General features: G+C 43.8%; 1 protein-coding gene across 1 annotated transcript; it reads right to left on the bottom strand.

Moving 5' to 3' along the window:
* Positions 1–388: 388 nt before the first annotated feature.
* On the bottom strand, positions 389–20,980 carry LOC138789196 (receptor-type tyrosine-protein phosphatase eta-like). Its single transcript, XM_069967803.1, has 14 exons — positions 20,965–20,980; positions 19,717–19,851; positions 17,952–18,150; positions 17,518–17,636; positions 11,156–11,240; positions 10,731–10,772; positions 9,905–9,995; positions 8,485–8,575; positions 8,131–8,204; positions 7,510–7,644; positions 5,118–5,237; positions 2,879–3,042; positions 1,695–1,830; positions 389–754 (listed from the first exon to the last, which is right to left on the bottom strand). Exons 1-14 carry the CDS (start codon positions 20,978–20,980, stop codon positions 620–622), a joined length of 1,542 nt encoding a protein of 513 aa, XP_069823904.1. The 3' UTR covers positions 389–619.
* Positions 20,981–22,364: the final 1,384 nt, after the last annotated feature.

Here is a 22,364-nt window from a genome sequence, read left to right as displayed (position 1 = left end):
TTGTGCTAAGGAAAGAAACTGCTGCAAAGGTGGCAGGAAAGCCTTGATTTACCTTACATGGACAATGTAAATCCTATGGAGTTATTCTTTTCATTTCTCATACATAGAGCTGTAGCTAATTTGCTCCCATTGTCTTTGTTCTGCCTTTGTTCTGCTGTTACTAGAGACATTAATCCCTTACCAACAGGCAATGGACAGGAAGGAAGTGGAAATACCCAGTGGCCAAGACTTCTAAAATGTTTTTTCTCTGGTAAGGAGTCATTTTTGGTTATGTACACACATTTACAGTTTACAGTTGAATTTACAGTTCAAGGTTTACATGTTTATTACATAAACTATTTTCCTATTTCTACTTGTTTACAGACAGCAGTGGGCAGTGACTTCATACATAATATCTTTAACACTTTCAACATAACATGGGCTATATCTATCCAGGAGATTTTTAATATGCGTCCAATAAAAAACAGCAAGACAGTATCTTTAAGACCTTTAGGAAATTTAAAAAATCTATATAAAAAAAAAAATAGTGACTCAAAGTGCAATTCTTTCTTGGTCCTGTGATGTTGTAAATCTACACGACCCCAGAGCTTTTCCTTTGGAAAGAGTGCATTGCTGCTGATTAAAAGTTTGTCTTTTTCGTTGAAGGATAACTGAAATTCTGATAGATCGCTGTTGCATTCTGGTAAATAAGATCCGGATCCTTCTGAGTCTTGATAATATCCAGAGTACACTGGTTCAAGAAGATGTACTGGCTCTACAGTGGAAAGGATAACACTGTTAGATGAAACATGTACTGCCTCCTATGTAAAAGAAAATAACTACTATAATACTGCTCCTATATACAGGAATATAACTACTATAATACTGCTCCTATATACAAGAATATAACTACTATAATACTGCTCCCTATATACAAGAATATAACTACTATAATACTGCTCCTATATACAGGAATATAACTACTATAATACTGCTCCTATATACAAGAATATAACTACTATAATACTGCTCCCTATATACAAGAATATAACTACTATAATACTGCTCCTATATACAGGAATATAACTACTATAATACTGCTCCTATATACAAGACTATAACTACTATAACACTGCCCCCTATATACAAGAATATAACTACTATAATACTGCCCCCTATATACAGGAATATAACTACTATAATACTGCTCCTATATACAGGAATATAACTACTATAATAATGCTCCTATATACAGGAATATAACTACTATAATACTGCTACTATATACAGGAATATAACTACTATAATACTGCTCCTATAATTAAGAATCTAACTACTATAATACTGCTCCTATATACAGGAATCTAACTACTATAATACTGCTCCTATATACAAGAATATAACTACTATAACACTGCCCCCTATATACAAGAATATAACTACTATAATACTGCCCCCTATATACAGGAATATAACTACTATAATACTGCTCCTATACACAGGGATATAACTACTATAATACTGCTCCTATATACAGGAATATAACTACTATAATACTGCTCCTATATACAGGAATATAACTACTATAATACTGCCCCTATATACAGGGATATAACTACTATAATACTGCTCCTATATACAGGAATATAACTACTATACTATATGCATATATTACCCTTTATCATTACACTATAGCAGAGCATATTTCCTCTCACCTCAGTTTGCACCATGAATCTTCTGTGTAACCAGAGATCAGAAACCATTTCATACACACCTACTCCATCTTCTGCTTCAATTTGTTTTATCACACGATCAAGTGCTATGAAGGTGCCCGTCCTGCCCACTCCAGCGCTGTGGAAAAGAACAACCGCAAAACACATCAATAAAATGTACATTGCACAATGGAGCTTTATGTTTTTCTATTAAAAATCAAAGTAACTTTAAAAGATTAACTTGAATGTGAACCTTAGCCTATGTGTGGTGTGAGGTAATGATGTACAGTATGTGTGAGGTAATCACACTCATAGGTTGTAACACTGGACCTGTCAAGAACTGCCCAGAGCAATAGCAAATCCCCATAAAAACTCTCCTGCTCTGGACAGTTCCTGACATGGACAGAGGCAGCAGCAGAGAGAACTGTGTCAAACTGGAACAATACATCACTTCCTGCAGGACATACAGCAGCTGATAAGTACTGGAAGACTGGAGATTTTTTTTTAATAGAATTAAATTACAAATTTCTGGCAACAGTTTACCTTGCCTTTCTAATTTACTTAACATAGCACCCTGACACAATTATTGCAAGTTAACTCTGGCTACATCTGTATGCCAAAAACACTGCAGAGACACCATCAGTTAGCTAGCCAGACCTTCCTCCGGGAAGGAACAACTAAGCCAAGGAATGTCTTCAGTCACGGAAACCACCCAAGCAAGGTATCCATCCACAAACTGCTGTTTCTGGCTGTTTGCCCCTCATCAGTGTGGAGTAGGATTCTGGCTAGTGGGAGCAATGCCTAGTAAGTGCCTGCAAAAATACGCTGGTTGACCTCAGGGAGATGAACCAAAATCGGGATGAGGGGCAAACAGCCCGAAACAGCTGTCTTTGAATGGATACCTTGCTTGGGTGGTTTCCTTGACTGGAGAAATTCCTTGACTTGGTTGTTCCTTTCCGTAGGAAGGTTTGGCTAGCTCACTGACGTCAAGACACATGATGGTGTCTCTGCACTGTTTTAGTTGATCTCCATGAGGTCAACCAGCGTCTTTTTGCTTCACTAATTATACAGGGGGACTTGCAGGGGCAGCGCAGCTTCCAGTGACGCAACTGACTGCAGGTGTGCTGAAGCGGATGCTATTCTCCCTAACAAGTTAGGTCAAATTATTTTCTGGGCCTTGTACGTACCTGCAGTGGACTACTATCGGCGAATTCACCAGGTGGACGTTTGCTGTGTATTCACGGACTATATTCCTAAACTGGATTAGGTCACTGGTTGCGTTGGGAACCCCGTGGTCCGGCCAGGCAGTAAAGTGGAAATGCCGCACTTGTTTACTCTGTCTGGTTTGTATCTAAAAGAGAAAATGGAGACAATATTAGATTTATGATTTTTAACCTTGTGAATCTGTAGAGCTGATAGATCCTCTGTACTACAGCACACAGGACATCTCCTCTATACTACACCACACAGGACACATCCTCTATACTACACCACACAGGACACATCCTCTATACTACACCACACAGGACACCTCCTCTATATACTACACCCCACAGGACACCTCCTCTATACTACACAACACAGGACACCTCCTCTATACTACACCACACAGGACACCTCCTCTATATACTACACCCCACAGGACACCTCCTCTATATACTACACCCCACAGGACACCTCTATACTACACCACACAGGACACCTCCTCTATACTACACCACACAGGACACCTCCTCTATACTACACCACACAGGACACCTCCTCTATATACTACACCACACAGGACACCTCCTCTATATACTACACCACACAGGACACCTCCTCTATATACTACACCACACAGGACACCTCCTCTATATACTACACCACACAGGACACCTCCTCTATATACTACACCACACAGGACACCTCCTCTATATACTACAGCACACAGGACATCTCCTCTATACTACACCACACAGGACACATCCTCTATACTACACCACACAGGACACATCCTCTATACTACACCACACAGGACACCTCCTCTATATACTACACCACACAGGACACCTCCTCTATATACTACACCACACAGGACACCTCCTCTATATACTACACCACACAGGACACATCCTCTATATACTACACCACACAGGGCACCTCCTCTATATACTACTCCACACAGGACACCTCCTCTATACTACACCACACAGGACACCTCCTCTATACTACACCACACAGGACACCTCCTCTATATACTACACCACACAGGACACCTCCTCTATATACTACACCACACAGGACACCTCCTCTATATACTACACCACACAGGACACCTCCTCTATATACTACAGCACACAGGACACCTACTTTATATACTACACCACACAGGAAACATCCTCTATACTACACCACACAGGACACCTCCTCTATATACTACACCCCACAGGACACCTCCTCTATACTACACCACACAGGAAACATCCTCTATACTACACCACACAGGACACCTCCTCTATATACTACACCCCACAGGACACCTCCTCTATATACTACACCACACAGGACACCTCCTCTATATACTACACCCCACAGGACACCTCCTCTATATACTACACCACACAGGACACCTCCTCTATACTACACCACACAGGACACCTCCTCTATATACCACACCACACATGACACCTCCTCTATATACTACACCACACAGGACACCTCCTCTATATACTACACCCCACAGGACACCTCCTCTATATACTACACCACACAGGACACCTCCTCTATACTACACCACACAGGACACCTCCTCTATACTACACCACACAGGACACGTCCTCTATACTACACCACATAGGACACCTCCTCTATATACTACACCCCACAGGACACCTCCTCTATACTACACCACACAGGACACCTCCTCTATACTACACCACACAGGGCACCTCCTCTATACTACACCACACAGGACACCTCCTCTATATACTACACCACACAGGGCACCTCCTCTATACTACACCACACAGGACACATCCTCTATATACTACACCACACAGGACACCTCCTCTATATACTACACCACACAGGACACATCCTCCTCTATATTACACCACACAGGACACCTCCTCTATACTACACCACACAGGACACCTCCTCTCTGCCGCAGAATTCCGCCAGCCTTAGTGTCCGGCAGTGTCTGTATGGGAGAGGGTACACACGCCTCCGCTTCCTCCCCTCTCCGCTCAAAGAATTGTCAATTCTTTGAGCACAGAGGGGAGGAAGCAGAGGTGCGTGCCATCCCATACAGACACTGCGGGACACTGAGACCGGTGGGATTCCACAGCAGAGAGCTCCTCAGCAGAATTCCGCCTATTTTATTTAGTGTGAACTGGCCCTAATACTGCTCCATATGTGCATCTAGAAATATAATCTGGTACTCACATTCATTACTGTGAAATCCCTGATTGTGTAGTCGGGTTGAACATTTTCACTGGTCATGAATATGGACAGGTTACCATAATTCTTGGAGCTTCTCTGGGGCCAATATTCTTCACACTTCACCTAAATTATAATAAGACATAATATATTTAAAGCAAATTTGGTGTTTTTTTTTTACATAAATATTCCAGTGCTGGCATGGGGATGCTAACGCCACAGTTTTTAGAACCGTGGCCCGATTCCCGCGAACGGCATCGGTACAGGCCCCCAGCGTGGTGATCCCCCCTTCCCTCTGTGACGCGGCTCTATTAGAATCAATGGAGCCACATCACAGAGGGAAGGGGAGATCACCACGCTGGGGAGCGGCGGGCCAGCCCACAGTGCTTCATGCCAGGCCGGTGCTTGGGAACAAACCGAGACATATTTATGTAAAAGACACAAAGCGATGTACCTAGAGGTACATTCACTTTAAGTTTCCCCCATTATTCTGCTCTCAGTACCCTATAATGAGAAGAGGGAATGGAATATTAGAAATCTTTGCTAGTTTATTACGACCTGAGAATTTAGTTTTTTACAGTGTGACAGTCGTTTAGACACTTTTTGCAAATTTCCGGCAGCCTTCATGCGTCTATTACTTAGAAGCAGCTTCTTTCTAACCACTGTGCCATAAAACCAAGACTGGTGGAAGATGCAGTGATGGTTTTTGAAGCTTTGTGGACAACTGGAATCTTGGTCACCTCTCTTACCAAGGCCCTTCTTCTCCCCATTACTTAGGGTACTATTAAACGGAACGATAATTGACAGATTGGCCCGATTCGGCCGATTATCGCTCCGTGTAATAAATACAGCGATCAGCCAAAGACAACGATCATCAGCTGATCGTTGATATAGGTTAGAACCTATATTTGTCTGGCGCTGACCGTGCACCGGTACGTGTAATAGTGGTGCGCGACTGGCGACTGACGATATACATTACTTATCTACGCTCCAGGGCTGCTCCTGCCGTCAGCTTCTCCCCGGGACCCGGGCGCTCTAACTTCAGACCGGCCTGTCAGCTGACAGGCCGCGGCGGTCTTGGCCTGTGATTGGCTAAGCGGCCTGTCAGCTGACAAGCCGCTCTTAAGCTAGAGCGCGCGGGACCTGGGGAGAAGCGGACCGCAGGAGCAGCTCTGGAGCGTGGATAGGTAAAGTATATAGTTTAAGCAAGGCCTGCAAGGACATCGGTAACGATATCCCTGCAGCCCTTGTTAAATGATTATCAGGCCGTGTAATAGGCCCAGTATTACTGGTATTATCGGGCCCCCATCGGCCTGTGTTATACCACCCTTAGTTTGGTGGGGAGGAAGCTCAAGGAAAAGTCCTGCTTATTTCAAAGTTCTCCCATTTAAGAAATATGGAAGCTACTGTGCTCTTGGGAACTTCTCCAGATCTGTGCTGACATACAATCCTGTCTCTGAGCTTTACAGGCAGTTCTTTCCTCCTCATGACACGGTTTCTGCACTGTGCGACCTTTTATAGACAGGGCTGTGTCTTTCTCAATCTCGCCCAATCCGATGAATTTGCCCCAGGTGAGAATAATAGTGAAATGGCAGTATCTGAATGTCAAGTGTCATGGCAAAGGCTCTGAATATCTATGACCATGGAAAATTTATTTTTAAAAACATTAATTACATGTGTTCTAGAGATGACTGAGTGGCAAAATACTCAAGTACTCGTTACTTGAGTCAAGTATTTTTCAATACTCAAGTGAGTAACAAGCACCTTTGAAAACAATGGAAGACTAAAGTATTTATCTAGGTGCCCCCGGCTTGGCCACTTTCTTCTTGTCTTCAGTTCAGGGGTGGTTTGCAATTAAGCTCCATTCACTTCAATGGAACCGAGTTACAAAACCTGCATCCAAACTGAAGACAAGAGTGATGCTGTCTCTGGAAGAAAGTGGACATGCTTTTCTAACAGTGGGTAACTGGGTCACACTGGGTAACCCCTGGAGGTCAAACTGTGCTCTGTTTGTGGGGAGGGGAGCAAGGAAATCATACTTACCATCACAGTCTTCTGTCTTTAGTATGACCACTCAGCCAATCAGCAGCTGAGGCGAGTTTTTAAGTTTTCTAATTCTAATAAATTCTAGCGACAACTTAAAGGGGCACTCCAGAGAAGTGCTACTGCTCTAGACAGTTCCTGACATGGACAGAGGTGGCAGCACTGTGTCAGACTGGAAAGAAAACACCACTTCCCGCAGGACATACAGCAGTTGATAAGTACTAGAATACTTCCATTTTTCTAAACAGAAGTATTCTCCAGAAATTCTCCAGAATACTCCTTGAAGGTGGTGCACCTATGTAAAAAATGCTAACTGCAACTGTTAGAATAAAGAAGGTCCATTACACAATTTTACCTTTCCAAGTTCTACGCATTTGGTGAGCATGACGATGACCCGAACGTCATTTTCCCATATCATACGCCAGAAATCATTGGCGGTGTTCGGTAGGGGACCCTGAGCTGCAATAAACTCTTTTGGCTGATTGTAACCCTAAAAAAAGAGCAATATAACAGGAGATATGTAAGACATCAGACTCATCATATCAAACACAGAGTTGTCAGAACAAACTGACCAATGCATTTTGAGCAGTAGGCGCTCAAACAAAGTATAACACGCTACATTACAAACAACCAAGAAGTTACAACCTTAAAGGAGAAGTCCGGTGCCAGACCAAAAAATCTTTTCAAGCTGGAAGTGGGGGAACTGATAAAAGAAGTTATACTTACCTGTCCTGGTGCCCACGCAGTGCTGTGTACACTCCGGGACCCCAGCAGGCTGTCTTCTTAGCTCCCCGCCAGCAACATCACGACCTGCTTAACGGATGCTCCACTCAGCCAGTCAGTGACTGGGGCGGGACAACGCTGCGGTCACTGATTGGCTGAGTGGGCTACATACCGGGCCGGGACTGAAGCACTGGAGGCGGGCCGGCCCGCCCACAGTGGGAGGGAATTCCCTTTGAGGTGTGATGCTACTTACAGGAATATAGCTTGCGTTAATGTAGTCTTGAGTGAGGTCTCCCGGACTGGACAAAACCACACGAGAGGCGTCATCTAATGAGAACAATATACAGAGGGCCGACATAGTTACAAACCCAGCAGAAAGAGGTTTTAAATCCATAGAAACTTTTTACAATATGTTTCACTGACTTTTATTTCATTTTGGCTTTCAGGCTATTTTCCCACAATGTCTTTTTTTGGCCGTTTTGGCACCAAAACGTGTCAGTTTTACTCAAAGTATTGTCATAATATCAAACAACAAAAGACATTGTGGGGACATATGAATTAGATGAATAAAATGTACTACCCCATGGTCACCCTTACACTCACTTACATGGCAGCACATTGTTGTATCTGTTCTTCTCTTTATTCCCTGGCTTCTCGGCTGCAGATTTCGTTTGCGTGGTGCCGACAGATGACAATTTCTAAATTATACGGTAAGAAAAACAACATATATGTGTGAACTGCTGTAATAAAAAAGGTATAAAAAAATCTAAAAATAATTAAACGCTTGTAATAATAATAAAACATAATAATAAAGTTTCTGCTTTTTAGTATGTTGGTGTGATTTTGCAGTTTTATGTGCTTAATATCAGAGTGCACACTGGTGATCAGAAAAAGATCATGATTGCTTCCTTCCAGAGATAGTGCCCCACAAGTTGTGTCTGGTATTACATCTCAGTTCCCATAGGCTGGGTTCACACATAGTATTTTGGTCAGTATTTTTAGGGTCCAAGATGGAAAATGAGAAGATGAAAAATTTAGTCAGGAGAGGGAATAGCTGCACAAGGACTCTTCTGCAAACACTGAAGGTGTTGAGTCCTGCTGAGCGTTCTATGTGTGGAAGTAGGTGTCTGATTTTATTTAGTGTTCAGGAATGATCAGGGATGTGAATTGATTCAGGGTCTGGAGCATGAATTCATTTTTAAAGTTTGTACCTGTCTTTTGTAAAAAAAAATGTTGACATATCATAAAGATATGTCAAAAGTTTTGATCAGTTATTCATCTTGGTCTGTTTTCCATATACCTTTCTTGTTAACAAAAAAAAAAAGTTTTGATCAGTCCAGGTCTGAGTGTTCACACCTGTACTGATTGTGAGTACAAGCTAGACAGAGGACTGCACTGCAGCTCTGTTTTAGACAAAAAAAAAAAGTTGGGCTGATCAAAACTTTTAACATGTCTCTCTGACGTAAAAATATTTTACAAATGACAGTGACACTTTAAAGTGTCGCTGTCGTTTAAATTTTTTTTGCAGAAATCAATAGTACAGGCGATTTTAGGAAACTTTGTAATTGGGTTTATTAGCTGAAAAATGCATTTTTATCCTGAAAAAGCAGTTTGAAGCTCTCCCCCCTGTCTTCATGGTTCTCTTATGGAGAGGGGAGGGGTGGAGGGAGATGAGGCACCAAAACAGGACAACAAAGAGTTAATTTACAGCGACATCACCGGGCTATCTCCTCTGAAGTCAGCACTGACCTCTCTGATCTCTGAATATCAGCTTTCATACAGCTTCCACTGTGTAATCCTTTGTTCTCTGCTCTCTGCTGGCGACTAATCTCCCCCCTCCCCCCTCCCCTCTCCATAGAACAGATAGGACTCGACTGAAGTAAAAGAGTTGAGATTTCCTGATAATGAGCAGTGAATGAGAGAGAGGAGGGAGAACGGGGAACAGAAGGCTTTAAACATCCTCAGGTCCCTGGAAGACCCCTTTAACTCATAGGCATCGCAGTTTAAAAGAAAAACCAAACACTCACCTTGTATTCTTCAATAAATCCCTGATTACTATCACATTTCTGCTTCTCAAAGTGATGAATAAAATCAGCAGTACTCATTCCCCGAACAACCCTGTGGGGGAAAAGTAATGATTCATCAAAATCCATTGATAAAAAAAATGCTGATTTATTTGTTCTGACTTTTATGGGGACAAAAGTAAATGACAGCAAGATGCAATTTTCCTTTAATCCACTAATTACCAATTCAGTATGGAAAATGTGATGAACTTGAAAGAAAGTAGGAAAATATCTGAATTTAGAACATTTTAAACTTTCAAAATTTTAGAACAAAAATATATTTTTTGGTTGTTTATATTAGTAATTTTACACTTTTACTTGATCTAAAAACATTTACTCTTAAATAATTATTATTTATTTTTTACCAAAATACTCCACCAGGGCCGGCTCCAGGGTTTTGCAGGCCCTTGGGCGACAGAGCCGCAGCGGGCCCCTCATTTACACACTATGCACAATAATGTGAGACACCACTAACATGCACAAACAACCATTATTGACATAGACACTGACTGACTGGCACTGACGCACTCAGACACTGACACACAGCAGTTACAGCTTAGTCTTCTCCCTCTTTCTCTCTGTGCGGCTGCTCTCCAACCTGTAAGGTTGAGGACCTTTAGGTCATGTGATCCCTTTTCTCTATCTGTGCAGGTCCTGCTCCATCTCCCGGGCCCCTCTCACTCTCTGGGCCCCTAGAGATGGTGTGGGCTCCGGCACTTGCCCAGGTAAGCCTTGTGCTGATGCCGGCCCTGTACTCCACAGACATTACATAATATAAGATAGGACTTACTTCAATGGTGTAAATATCTGTTCCGCTTTCTTCACTTCTTTCCTATAACAAATAAAAAGATCTATGTACATATAGGACTAGGAAAGATAGGAAAAGGAAAGTACACCACTGTGACCGGTGTGCCTGGTGAGAACACCAACAATGGAACTTGTGAGTTCATCACTGGAGGCAGCAGAAGATGGACATAGAAATCATCAGGACAAGGAACAGCAGGGGGCGCCATCTTATATTGATGTCTATAGGGGACCATTGACATCAATATAAGATACTTTTTTTTATCAACTGATATGGATAGAATATTTGACATATGCAACACTTTTCTCATGGAACAACCCCTGTAAAGAATGAAATCAAAGGATTGCTGTGCATTTTAGCATTCAGGTGAGTTTTACCTACATAAGTTCATAGTGTCTAATGATGCTTACCTCCTCATCCTCCAAATAATGAAACCTATTAAAAGGATAACAAGTAAACCCAGAATACTCCCGATTACGGCTCCAACAATCGGTCCTAGGAGAAAACACAAAACATACATATATATCATATATACATAAAATTAGTTGCGTCTTGTTAAGGCTGGGTTCACACCTGCACTGGAGGCTTTATCACAAGTCTTTTCAAAATTATTGGAGAAAATTGTACAGCCTGCTGGTATGTAGAAGTGGGAACAAATATGCGTAGCCTAAGGGTACTATTACACGGACCGATTTGGCTGATTAGGCTGGGTTCACACTGCGTTTTTGCAATCCGTTTTTTTCATCCGTTTTTTGCAAAAAACGGATGCATTTGTGTGCATCCGTTTTTCCATTGACTTCCATAGTCAAAAAAACGGATCCGTTTTTTTTATAGAGACAAAAACGTTGCTGACACTATTTTTTTGTCCGTTAAAAAAAAACGGATCTGTTAAACATATGCTGAAAACGCAGTGTGAACCCAGCCTTATCGCTCCGTGTAATAAATACAACGATCAGCCCATGACAACGATCATCGGCTGATTGTTGCTATAGGTTTGAACCTATAATTGTCGGGCGCAGACAGTGCATCGCTACGTGTAATAGCGGTGCACGGCTGGCGGCTGACGATATACATTACCTATCCAGACTGCAGGGCTCCTCTTGCGGTCTTCTTCACCCCGGGTCCCGCACGCTCCAGCTTCAGAGCAGCCTGTCTGAGCTCAGCCAATCACTGTCCAGAGCAGCAGCAAATCCCCATAGAAAACCCCTCCTGCTTTGTACAGTTCCTGACATGGACAGAGGTGGCAGCAGAGAGCACTGTGTCAGACTGGAGAGAATACACCACATCCTGCAGAACATACAGCAGCTGGAAGACCAGAGTTTTGTTTTCAATAGATGTAAATTACAAATCTTTGGCACTTTCTGGGACCAGTTGATTTGAAAGAATTTTTTTTGCTGAACTACCCATTCAATTTATATAGCACCACAGCCCTTTAAATACAGTAGCTTGTTTTTGCTCAGATCAGTCCATGTCCCCATTCAGATTCACAGTCTAAATTCCAAATTCATCTACCTGTATGTTTTGGATGTGGAAGGAAATCAACGTAAACCTTGGTGGGATGTGAACCCAGGACTTCAATGGCAACAATGCAAACCACTGAGCCACCATGCTGCCCATGCATATCAGCTATTTTGTATTCTATTACCCAATGGCCTAATCAGGCCCGGACTGGTAATCTGGCAAACCGGGCAAATGCCCGCTGGGCTGGCCGGATTACCAGTCCGTGGGCCGCCCAGGCTGCATAATTAAAAAAAAAAAAAAAAACATCACCGCTGCGGCCCGCCACCGCATCCCGCTTCTCTCTGTCTAGCCGCTCGGCCCGCCCCTGCCCGCTCCTGCCGTGCTACTCCAATCCAATCAACGTGGAGCAGGAGCATGGGGCCGATGCGGCCAGCCGCAGCGGCCCCTCGTTGATTGGAGGAGCACGTCAGGAGCGGGCAGGGGCGGGCCGGGCGGGCCAGCCGGGCCGAGGTGAGCGGGCTGTGGTGGCGGGAGGGGGCTGCGGTGGCGTGTCTCCGCCCCACCTGATCCTCCCCCAAATGCCTAGGCCGCAGACGCAGGCACGTCTGCAGCCACCTCCACCAGGCCCCCAGCGGCTGACGTCACTTCCCTGACGCGCCGCTGAGGACCTGGAGGAGAGAGAGGAGAAGTTGCTGCTGCTTCCGCCGCCGTCAAGGTCCGAAGACGAGGAGGACAAAGCTGCTGGGAGCGAGGTAAGGTGAGAATGTTTTTTTTGTTTTTTTTTAACCCCCTCACATGTGGCCAGAGATAGGGGGGGGGGCGGCTATTCTATATGGGGGGTGATGCAAGGGGGCTATTCTATATGGGGGGTGATGCAAGGGGGCTATTCTATATGGGGGGTGATGCAAGGGGGCTATTCTATATGGGGGGTGATGCAAGGGGGCTATTCTATATGGGGGGTGATGCAAGGGGGCTATTCTATATGGGGGGTGATGCAAGGGGGCTATTCTGTATGGGGGAGGATGCAGGGGGGCAGCTATTCTATATGGGAGGGGGATGCAGGGGGAGGCTATTCTATATGGGAGGGGGATGCAGGGGGAGGCTATTCTATATGGGGGGTGATGCAAGGGGGCTATTCTGTATGGGGGAGGATGCAGGGGGGCAGCTATTCTATATGGGAGGGGGATGCAGGGGGAGGCTATTCTATATGGGAGGGGGATGCAGGGGGGCTATTCTATATGGGGGGATGCATGGGGGGGCTATTCTATATGGGGGGATACAGGGGGGCTATTCTATATGGGAGGGGGATGCAGGGGGGCTATTCTGTATGGGGGGATGCAGGGGGGCAACTATTTTATATGGGGGGGATGCAGGGGGGCAGCTATTCTATATGGAAGGATGCAGGGGGCTATTCTATATGGGAGGGGGATGCAGGGGGGCTATTCTACATGGGGGGATGCAGGGGGGCTATTCTATATAGGAGGGGGATGCAGGGGGGCTATTCTATATGGGGGATGCAGGGGGGGCTATTCTATATGGGGGGATACAGGGGGGGCTATTCTATATGGGGGGATGCAGGGGGGCTATTCTATATGGGGGATGCAGGGGGGGCTATTCTATATGGGGGGATACAGGGGGGGCTATTCTATATGGGGGGATACAGGGGGGGCTATTCTATATGGGGGGATGCAGGGGGGCTATTCTGTATGGTGGGGATGCAGGGGGGCAGCTATTCTATATGGGAGGGGGATGAGTGGGGAGGCTATTCTATATGGGAGGGGGATGCAGGGGGCTATTCTATATGGGAGGGGGATGCAGGGGGCTATTCTATATAGGAGGGGGATGCAGGGGGGGGGGCTATTCTATATGGGGGGATACAGGGGGGCTATTCTATATGGGGGGAATGCAGGGGGGGGCTATTCTGTATGGGGGGATGCAGGGGGGCAGCTATTCTATATGGGGGGATGCAGGGGGCTATTCTATATGGGAGAGGATGCAGGGGGCTATTCTATATAGGAGGGGGATGCAGGGGGGCTATTCTATATGGGGGGATGCAGGGGGGCTATTCTATATGGGGGGATACAGGGGGGCTATTCTATATGGGGGGAATGCAGGGGGGCAGCTATTCTATATGGGGGGGATGCAGGGGGGCAGCTATTCTATATGGAAGGATGCAGGGGGCTATTCTATATGGGGGGATGCAGGGGGCTATTCTATATGGGAGTGGGATGCAGGGGGGCTATTCTATATGGGGGGATGCAGAGGGGGGCTATTCTATATGGGGGGATGCACAGGGGGCTATTCTATATGGGGGGATGCAGGGGGGGCTATTCTATATGGGGGGATGCAGGGGGGGCTATTCTATATGGGGGATGCACAGGGGGGCTATTCTATATGGGGGGATGCATGGGAGGGCTATTCTATATGGGGGGATGCATGGGGGGCTATTCTATATGGGGGGATGCACAGGGGGGCTATTCTATATGGGAGGGGGATCCAGGGGGGCTATTCTATATGGGGGGGATGCAGGGGGAGGCTATTCTATATGGGAGGGGGATCCAGGGGGGCTATTCTATATGGGGGGGATGCAGGGGGGGCTATTTTATATGGGAGGGGGATCCAGGGGGGGCTATTCTATATGGGAGGGGGATCCAGGGGGGCTATTCTATATGGGGGGGATGCAGGGGGGGCTATTTTATATGGGAGGGGGATCCAGGGGGGGCTATTCTATATGGGAGGGGGATGCAGGGGGGCTATTCTATATGGGGGGATGCAAGGGGGCTATTCTATATGGGGGGATGCAGGGGGGCTATTCTATATGGGGGATGCAGGGGGGGAATTATTATATATGGGGGGATGTACATGTATATCAGGGGGGCTATTCTAAATGGGGGGATGCACAGAGGGACTATTCTATAGGGGGGTTGCACGGGGGGATTATTCTATATTGGGGGATGTACATGTACAGCGGGGGGGCTATTCTATATGGGGGATGCAGGAGGGGGGATTATTCTATATGGAGTATGCACACAGGGGCTATTCTATAGGGGGATGCACGGGGGGAATTATTATATATGGGGGGATGTACATGTATATCAGGGGGGCTATTCTAAATGGGGGGATGCATAGGGGGGCTATTCTATATGGGGGGATGTACAGCAGGGGGGCTATTCTATATGGGAGGGATGTACATGTACAGCAATGGGGCTATTCTCTATGGGGGGATGTACATGAGCAGGGGGTTATTCTATATGGGGGGGAAGTACCATGGGGGGGTATTCTATATGGAGGGATATATAGATGAGGATGTTGCTGGAGAAAGAAGCCTAAAATGTCTGTCTGGCAGATCCCGTGGAGAGGAGTCATGGCCAGAGAAGCCTTCATGATGGCCGGAGCCAGATGGAGAAGAAAAGGAAAAGTGGACGTCTCGTCATGCAGAGAAGACGCCTACTGTGAGTCACAGGATGTAACTGCACTATAATCACTTATAAGGTCTGCAGAACCTTTATACAGCTGGGATCTACATCTGTATCAGGGGTGTCACACTACGGCCCTCCAGGTGTTACAAAACTACAATTCCCATCATGCTTTAGCTGTCTAGGCATGATGGGATTTGTAGTGATGTAACAGCTGGAGGGCCGGAGTGTGACACCTGTGTTCTATGGTCACTGCTTTGGGAGAATATTGGTCTTTTATAGTGGCTGTTATTTCGTGCCAGTATAGTGGTATTATCCAGTCACCGTATGCTGCGGGTAGTGGGCATGGTGTGATTGTATTACTCGTATTATTGGTAATATTAGTGTTGTATATAGTGGATTGTATTCAGTCACAGTGTAGCGGTGTTAGTCATTATGTGGTGGTAATGGCCGTGCTCATGGTGTGGTGATATTATTTGTTACTTATATACTGGTAGTATTGGCAATATTGGTGGGTGTGCTTGGTAAGAGTATGACAGTAACGTGTACAGTGTGGGGATAATATTTGCTTACTGGTGTTATTAGCTATGACTGTATTATCATGCACAGAAAATTCTTACCTATGTTTCCATTATATATGCCTAAAATGTGTCCTGGGGCCCTACTTATAGATAGATAGATAGATAGGAGATAGATAGATAGATAGATAGATAGGAGATAGATAGATAGGAGATAGATAGATAGATAGATAGATAGATAGATAGATAGATAGATAGATAGATAGATAGGAGATAGATAGATAGATAGATAGATAGATAGATAGATAGATAGATAGATAGGAGATAGATAGATAGGAGATAGATAGATAGGAGATAGATAGGAGATAGATAGATAGGAGATAGATAGATAGATAAATAGATATCCAGTAGGAAATATCTATCTAGCAGCTTATTATGTATCTTTGATTACACAAGAGATCACAACCAGCAGACACATTTTAATAATTAAAACCTTACTACTTATACCACCATTATATGGAGACATAGTCAGGATAAAAGGGATTTTAAAAATATAGTAACTTTTGTCAAAAAACAGAACCACCCCTGTCCTCAGACTGTGTGTGGTATTACGACTTGGCTCCATTCACTTCAATGGAACTGAGCTGCAATACCTCACACAAACTGAAGAGGAGTGTGGCGCTGTTTCTGGAAGAAGGTGGCCAAGTTTTTCTCCTTTAAAGGGAATCTGTGAGGTCCATACTAGGTCTAGGGCTATAAATCTCAGCAGCCCGATGTGAGCGAGATATCACTGACCTTTAGTCCAGTGTAAACTTTTATAATTGTCCTTTTCATTACCAACTAAAGTTTCACAACAGCAGCGGCAGCAGCACTAACCTATATGTCCATCAGTCAGAGCAGACAGGGGCGGTGCAGAAGGTGCTGCTGTGGCTCCACCTCTGTGACACTTCAGCTGGTAATGAAAAGAATGATTATAGAGGTTTACAATGGACTAAAGGTCCGGTCTCTGACCTGTACGCTGGGATCTACAGCTTTGTACCTGCTATAGACCTCACAGGTTCATACCTAATCCAATGCGGATTTGATGCTTCTGATTTAATCAGTTGAAATAAATGCATAAATACAGTATGCCGTATCAAATCCACAGCAGATTATGTTATATCATTATTTTTAGGTGCTGATGGTGGGGTTCACATGTTTAAGGGAGTAGTGGGGACATGACTAAATAAGGCAGAATTTGCTACAGCTCGTATTTAACACCGCTATCCATGATATGGTATGTGGGCTGCTGGGGTTTGACTGCCAGGGCTGACTTTAAGTCCCAGTCCGGCCCTGGGCCTAATGTAGTTCACTACTACGACTGGATAGGACACTCACCTGGATTTACTGGTGTCTGGATGGGGTCACCATAAGGAGCAAATGACTTTAGAGATTCATTTGCCATAATCATTCCAGTTTTGCCACGTTTAAGTAAAGTGAAACCTGCAACGCCGACCCTAGAGAGAGATTTAGCAAAAAGGAGTTTAAAAAAAGTAAATTATTATATAAATTTCTTATTTACATTAAAACTAAAATGTATAGGTTTTATTCAGAAATAAAATTACATTCAAGTTAATGTAACTGAGGTGTAATACCAGGAACAGCCACTACAAAATGTTAGGTGCTATAGCCAGTAAACAATGAAGGGGGTGTGGCATGATCCCCTCGATCAGCTGATCAGGTAGTGTCTGGTCCAATCTTTTATTGATAGCCTATACTAAGCCATTGGGTAAAGCTATGCCTGGGTAATCAGTACAATAAAAGAAAGTTACCAATATTGTGATCCAGAATCTACAGGTCCATTTGTATAAGGTGGGTCCTCAGAGTTATCTCCAATAGTCACTGTGGTTGTAGGTGCCAGACCTGACCTCTGTGAAGTTTTTTTAATGATCGTTGCAACATATGAACTGGTGCTTTTACTCTTGAAATCACTATAAGTCTTTACCAGATCATTTTCAGATGGTGCACCACCTTCACGTGAAGCAGAGAAGAGTTGTAAAAGGTCACATGTACTACTACTACTACTACTATTATTATTATTACTACTACTATTACTACTACTATTACTACTACTACTACATCAAAGTGGAAATGTGGAAAGTGGAAGGTGTAGAGCAGATGCCATAACAAGTAATCCCACCATTTTAACCAGCACTATACTCCCCATACACAATAGCTATAGACCAGGGACATTATATATCATGCTAGGTAAATATTACCCTATAGGCAATAGTACTGGCACAGTGACCATTATTAACTGTGTCATCTAAGAGTCTCACAGGCTGCAGTCACATTAGAAGATTAGGGTCTGTCTCACAGGCTGCAGTCACATTATTACAGGTGCAGGGTCTGTCTCACAGGCTGCAGTCTCATTATTAGAGATTTAAAGTCTGTCTCACAGACTGCAGTCACATTATTAGAAGATTAGGGTCTGTCTCACAGGCTACAGTCTCATTATTAGAGGTTTAAGGCCTGTATCACAGGCTGTAGCCATATTATAAGAGGTGCAGGGTCTGTCTCACAGGCTGCAGTCACATTATAACAGGTGCAGGGTCTGTCTCACAGGCTGCAGTCATATTATAAGAGGTGCAGGGTCAGTCTCACAGGCTGCAGTTATTTTATAAGAGGTGCAGGGTCTGTCTCACAGGCTGCAGTCATATTATAAGAGGTGCAGGGTCTTTCTCACAGGCTGCAGTTATTTTATAAGAGGTGCAGGGTCTGTCTCACAGGTTGCAGTCATATTATAAGAGGTGCAGGGTCAGTCTCACAGGCTGCAGTTATTTTATAAGAGGTGCAGGGTCTGTCTCACAGGCTGCAGTCATATTATAAGAGGTGCAGGGTCTGTCTCACAGGCTGCAGTTATTTTATAAGAGGTGCAGGGTCTGTCTCACAGGCTGCAGTCATATTATAAGAGGTGCAGGGTCTGTCTCACAGGCTGCAGTTATTTTATAAGAGGTGCAGGGTCTGTCTCATAGGCTGCAGTCATATTATAACAGGTGCAGGGTCAGTCTCACAGGCTGCAGTTATTTTATAAGAAGTGCATGGTCTGTCTCACAGGCTGAAGTCCCATATTTTAATAGCTGCAGAACCTTTGAGAGGGAGAGCTGAAATATGATGTAAAACCTCCCAAATCACCTGATTCACCTTTATGCCAAATTTGGTCATTATGCCGTACATGAAGAATGTACAACACAAATACATTTTATATATCTAAGATTATGAGTGCGATGAATGACTGAAATCAGCCTCTGAATACTGTATGTTCTAATAGAGAAACTAATAGAGGTGCAGGAGGGCAACAAAAAGAGGCAAAAACAACCAGCTCGTGAACAAGCCATAGTCATAGCTGGGGGCAGGCACATGGCGTCATGGGGTTTTTTGGTTAACTCCCTTACTACGACGCAAAACTATGTTTTACCCCTCTATGGAACCCACACAATACTCATACCATCTAATATATATATATATATATATATATATATATATATATATATATATATATCTCTTTAAACATTTCTATTACAGGTGGTATCTTACCATTTACACTTGATACAATTATAGCATAAGCTTTAATGGCTCCATTAGTAGAATCAAAGTCAGGAAAAGTGAATGTGAAGGAGTTGTAGGAGGGAGGACTGGTGACAATGGGAACGGCTGATGGGGCAATAGGTGCTGAAAAAAAGAGAAAAAATAATAAATTATTAATATTGTATAATAATATTAATAATAATAATAATAATAATAATAATAATAAGTAGCCCTTCTGCTGCCACCAGTAGCTTGTAGGGAACTACAGGGTTCAAAAGTCATGGTCCTGCCACAGTTAAATATCACCAATGCTAATGTATGCAGATACTGATGTGTATATACTGTAGTACAGGATATATATATATATATATATATATATATACAGTGGTGCCTCGGATTACGAGCATAATTCGTTCCTGGACTGCGCTTGTAATCCAAATCACTCTTAAAGAAAAGCAAATTTTCCCATAAGAAATCAGAGAAATGCAGACAATTGGTTCCACACCCCAAAATAATGATTTATTATTCTGAATAACATGTAAAACAGATGAAACAAACATTCAGAAACAGCTGAATATGTGATATTATAAGTTACTGTACAGTAATGGAGAGGATGGGAAACACAAGGACTGACAGAGACTGCAGGGAGCATGAAGGAATGATGTGGGCACATACATGCAGCACTCTCTGTCCGGGGAGAGAGGGGTTACAGCTATGGAGAGATAACCTCCACAGTCCTGTCCCTTGATGCAAGCCCCAGCCAGAAGTGGATCTGCTATGATTTGGAAGGTGAGGGAGACTTCCTGGGTCAGAGTACAGTGCTGTAGACCCCGCTATGCAGAACCTGCCCCTCCCCCACTTGCGCTACCACCCAGTACAGGGAGCTCTTACACCAAAGCAATGTTCTTAAACCAAGTCACAATTTTGAAAATGAAAAACTGTGAGCTCTTAAACCAAAACGCTCTTAAACCAAGTTGTACTTAAACCAAGGTACCACTGTATAAATATATAAATATATATATATATATATATATATATATATATATACACATATATATATATATATACATATATATATATACACATATATATATATATCTATATATATATATATATATATATATATATATATACATATATATATATACCTGATGTCTATTTAGTACAGGTTACCGTTAGGAACAGACATTACACTGGGGGAGCTGTATATTTCTGTAGCGCTGCAGCCTCCCCTGATGTCTATGTAGTACAGGTTACCATTCGGAATAGACATTACGCTAGGGGAAACTGTCTGTGCCACTAGTGCTGCAGCCTCCCCTGATGTATATATAATACATATTACCATTAGAATAGACATTACACTTGGGGGAGCTGTCCGTGTCACTAGTGCTGTGGCCTCCCCTGATGTCTATATAATACATGTTACCATTAGAATAGACATTACACTGGGAGAGCTGTCTGTGTCACTAGTACTGCAGCCTCCCCTGATGTCTATATAATACATGTTACCATTAGAATAGACATTACACTGGGGGAAGCTGTCTGTGTCACTAGTACTGCAGCCTCCCCTGATGTCTATATAATACATGTTACCATTAGAATAGACATTACACTGGGGGAAGCTGTGTGTGTCACTAGTGCTGCAGCCTCCCCTGATGTCTGTATATTACATGTTTGTATTAGAATAGACATTACACTGGGGGAGCTGTCTGTGTCACTAGTTGTACAACTGCAGCACAGTGTAGCAGAGTGAGTAATAATTGACAGTTATCTCTGCTCACTCTGCTACACTGTGTCACAGCGGCAGCACTACTGACACAGACAGCTTCCCCCAGTGTAATATCTACTCTTATACTAATATGCATTAGAATGGACATCGGGGGAGGATCGGTATCGCTAACGCTGCATGCAGGTACCTAACTGAGCCAGAACTGGGGCTACTTTCTATTTTGTAACATCAATACCATATAAAGACCGGAAAAACTCTACATTGACTATAAAACACTGGGTCATTATGGTACGTGGATTGGTGGTATAAGGATTTAGTTATCTGACTTACCTGTGATATTGGTTGAGCATTGCTGCTGCACAGCCGCACTGGATTTGCCACAGGAAGACTGAGTTATCACAGTGACAGTGTAGGCTGTATTATAATTTAACCCTGTCATTGTATAAGTCTGCTGACCAGGACTGCACATAGCGACAGTAATATTATTGGTGACGGAGGTGCTGCTGGCTGCAGTGAATGTAAAGCCGCTATAACTTCCTACAGGACAATACCACGTGAATAGGAGAGATGGAGAACTCACTTGACCAGAACAGCTGAATCCAGACACAATCCCTGGAACTAAAGACGAGATACATCACATTATTATCACTGTATACAATACACATAACCCAATGATGCATTATGGGGAAAAAATTAACAAAACTACAGTGGTCACCTCTCCGCTTTGCCTTCTGGCCACTGGATTTCTTGGGACTGTCGGTTATTGGCCGCTCATGGATCGTAACATGACCCCATTGACTCATTGTGTGTGATCAATGGGACTCAGCCTTATACAAATAGCAAACCCTGGACACAATTGTATTACCTGTGCAGGTAGATAGTGACACTGGGTCTGACTCAGTGAGGCCATCGGCAGCTCTTGTATATA

This window comes from Dendropsophus ebraccatus, chromosome 4 (genome assembly GCF_027789765.1).
Source record: "Dendropsophus ebraccatus isolate aDenEbr1 chromosome 4, aDenEbr1.pat, whole genome shotgun sequence".
NCBI classification, from domain to species: domain Eukaryota; kingdom Metazoa; phylum Chordata; class Amphibia; order Anura; family Hylidae; genus Dendropsophus; species Dendropsophus ebraccatus.
Note: the sequence above shows the minus strand (reverse complement) of the source record. Positions and strands in the feature narration are given on the sequence as shown.

Bases quoted from the DNA above. Each gene is read 5' to 3' on its own strand.
- LOC138789196 (XM_069967803.1), bottom strand. The intron at 3,043-5,117 runs GTGAGTACCAGA...TTTCTCTTTTAG, and splicing joins GGGATTTCACAGTAATGAAT to ATACAAACCAGACAGAGTAA. The intron at 1,831-2,878 runs GTACGTACAAGG...TCTTTTCCACAG, and splicing joins CCGATAGTAGTCCACTGCAG to CGCTGGAGTGGGCAGGACGG.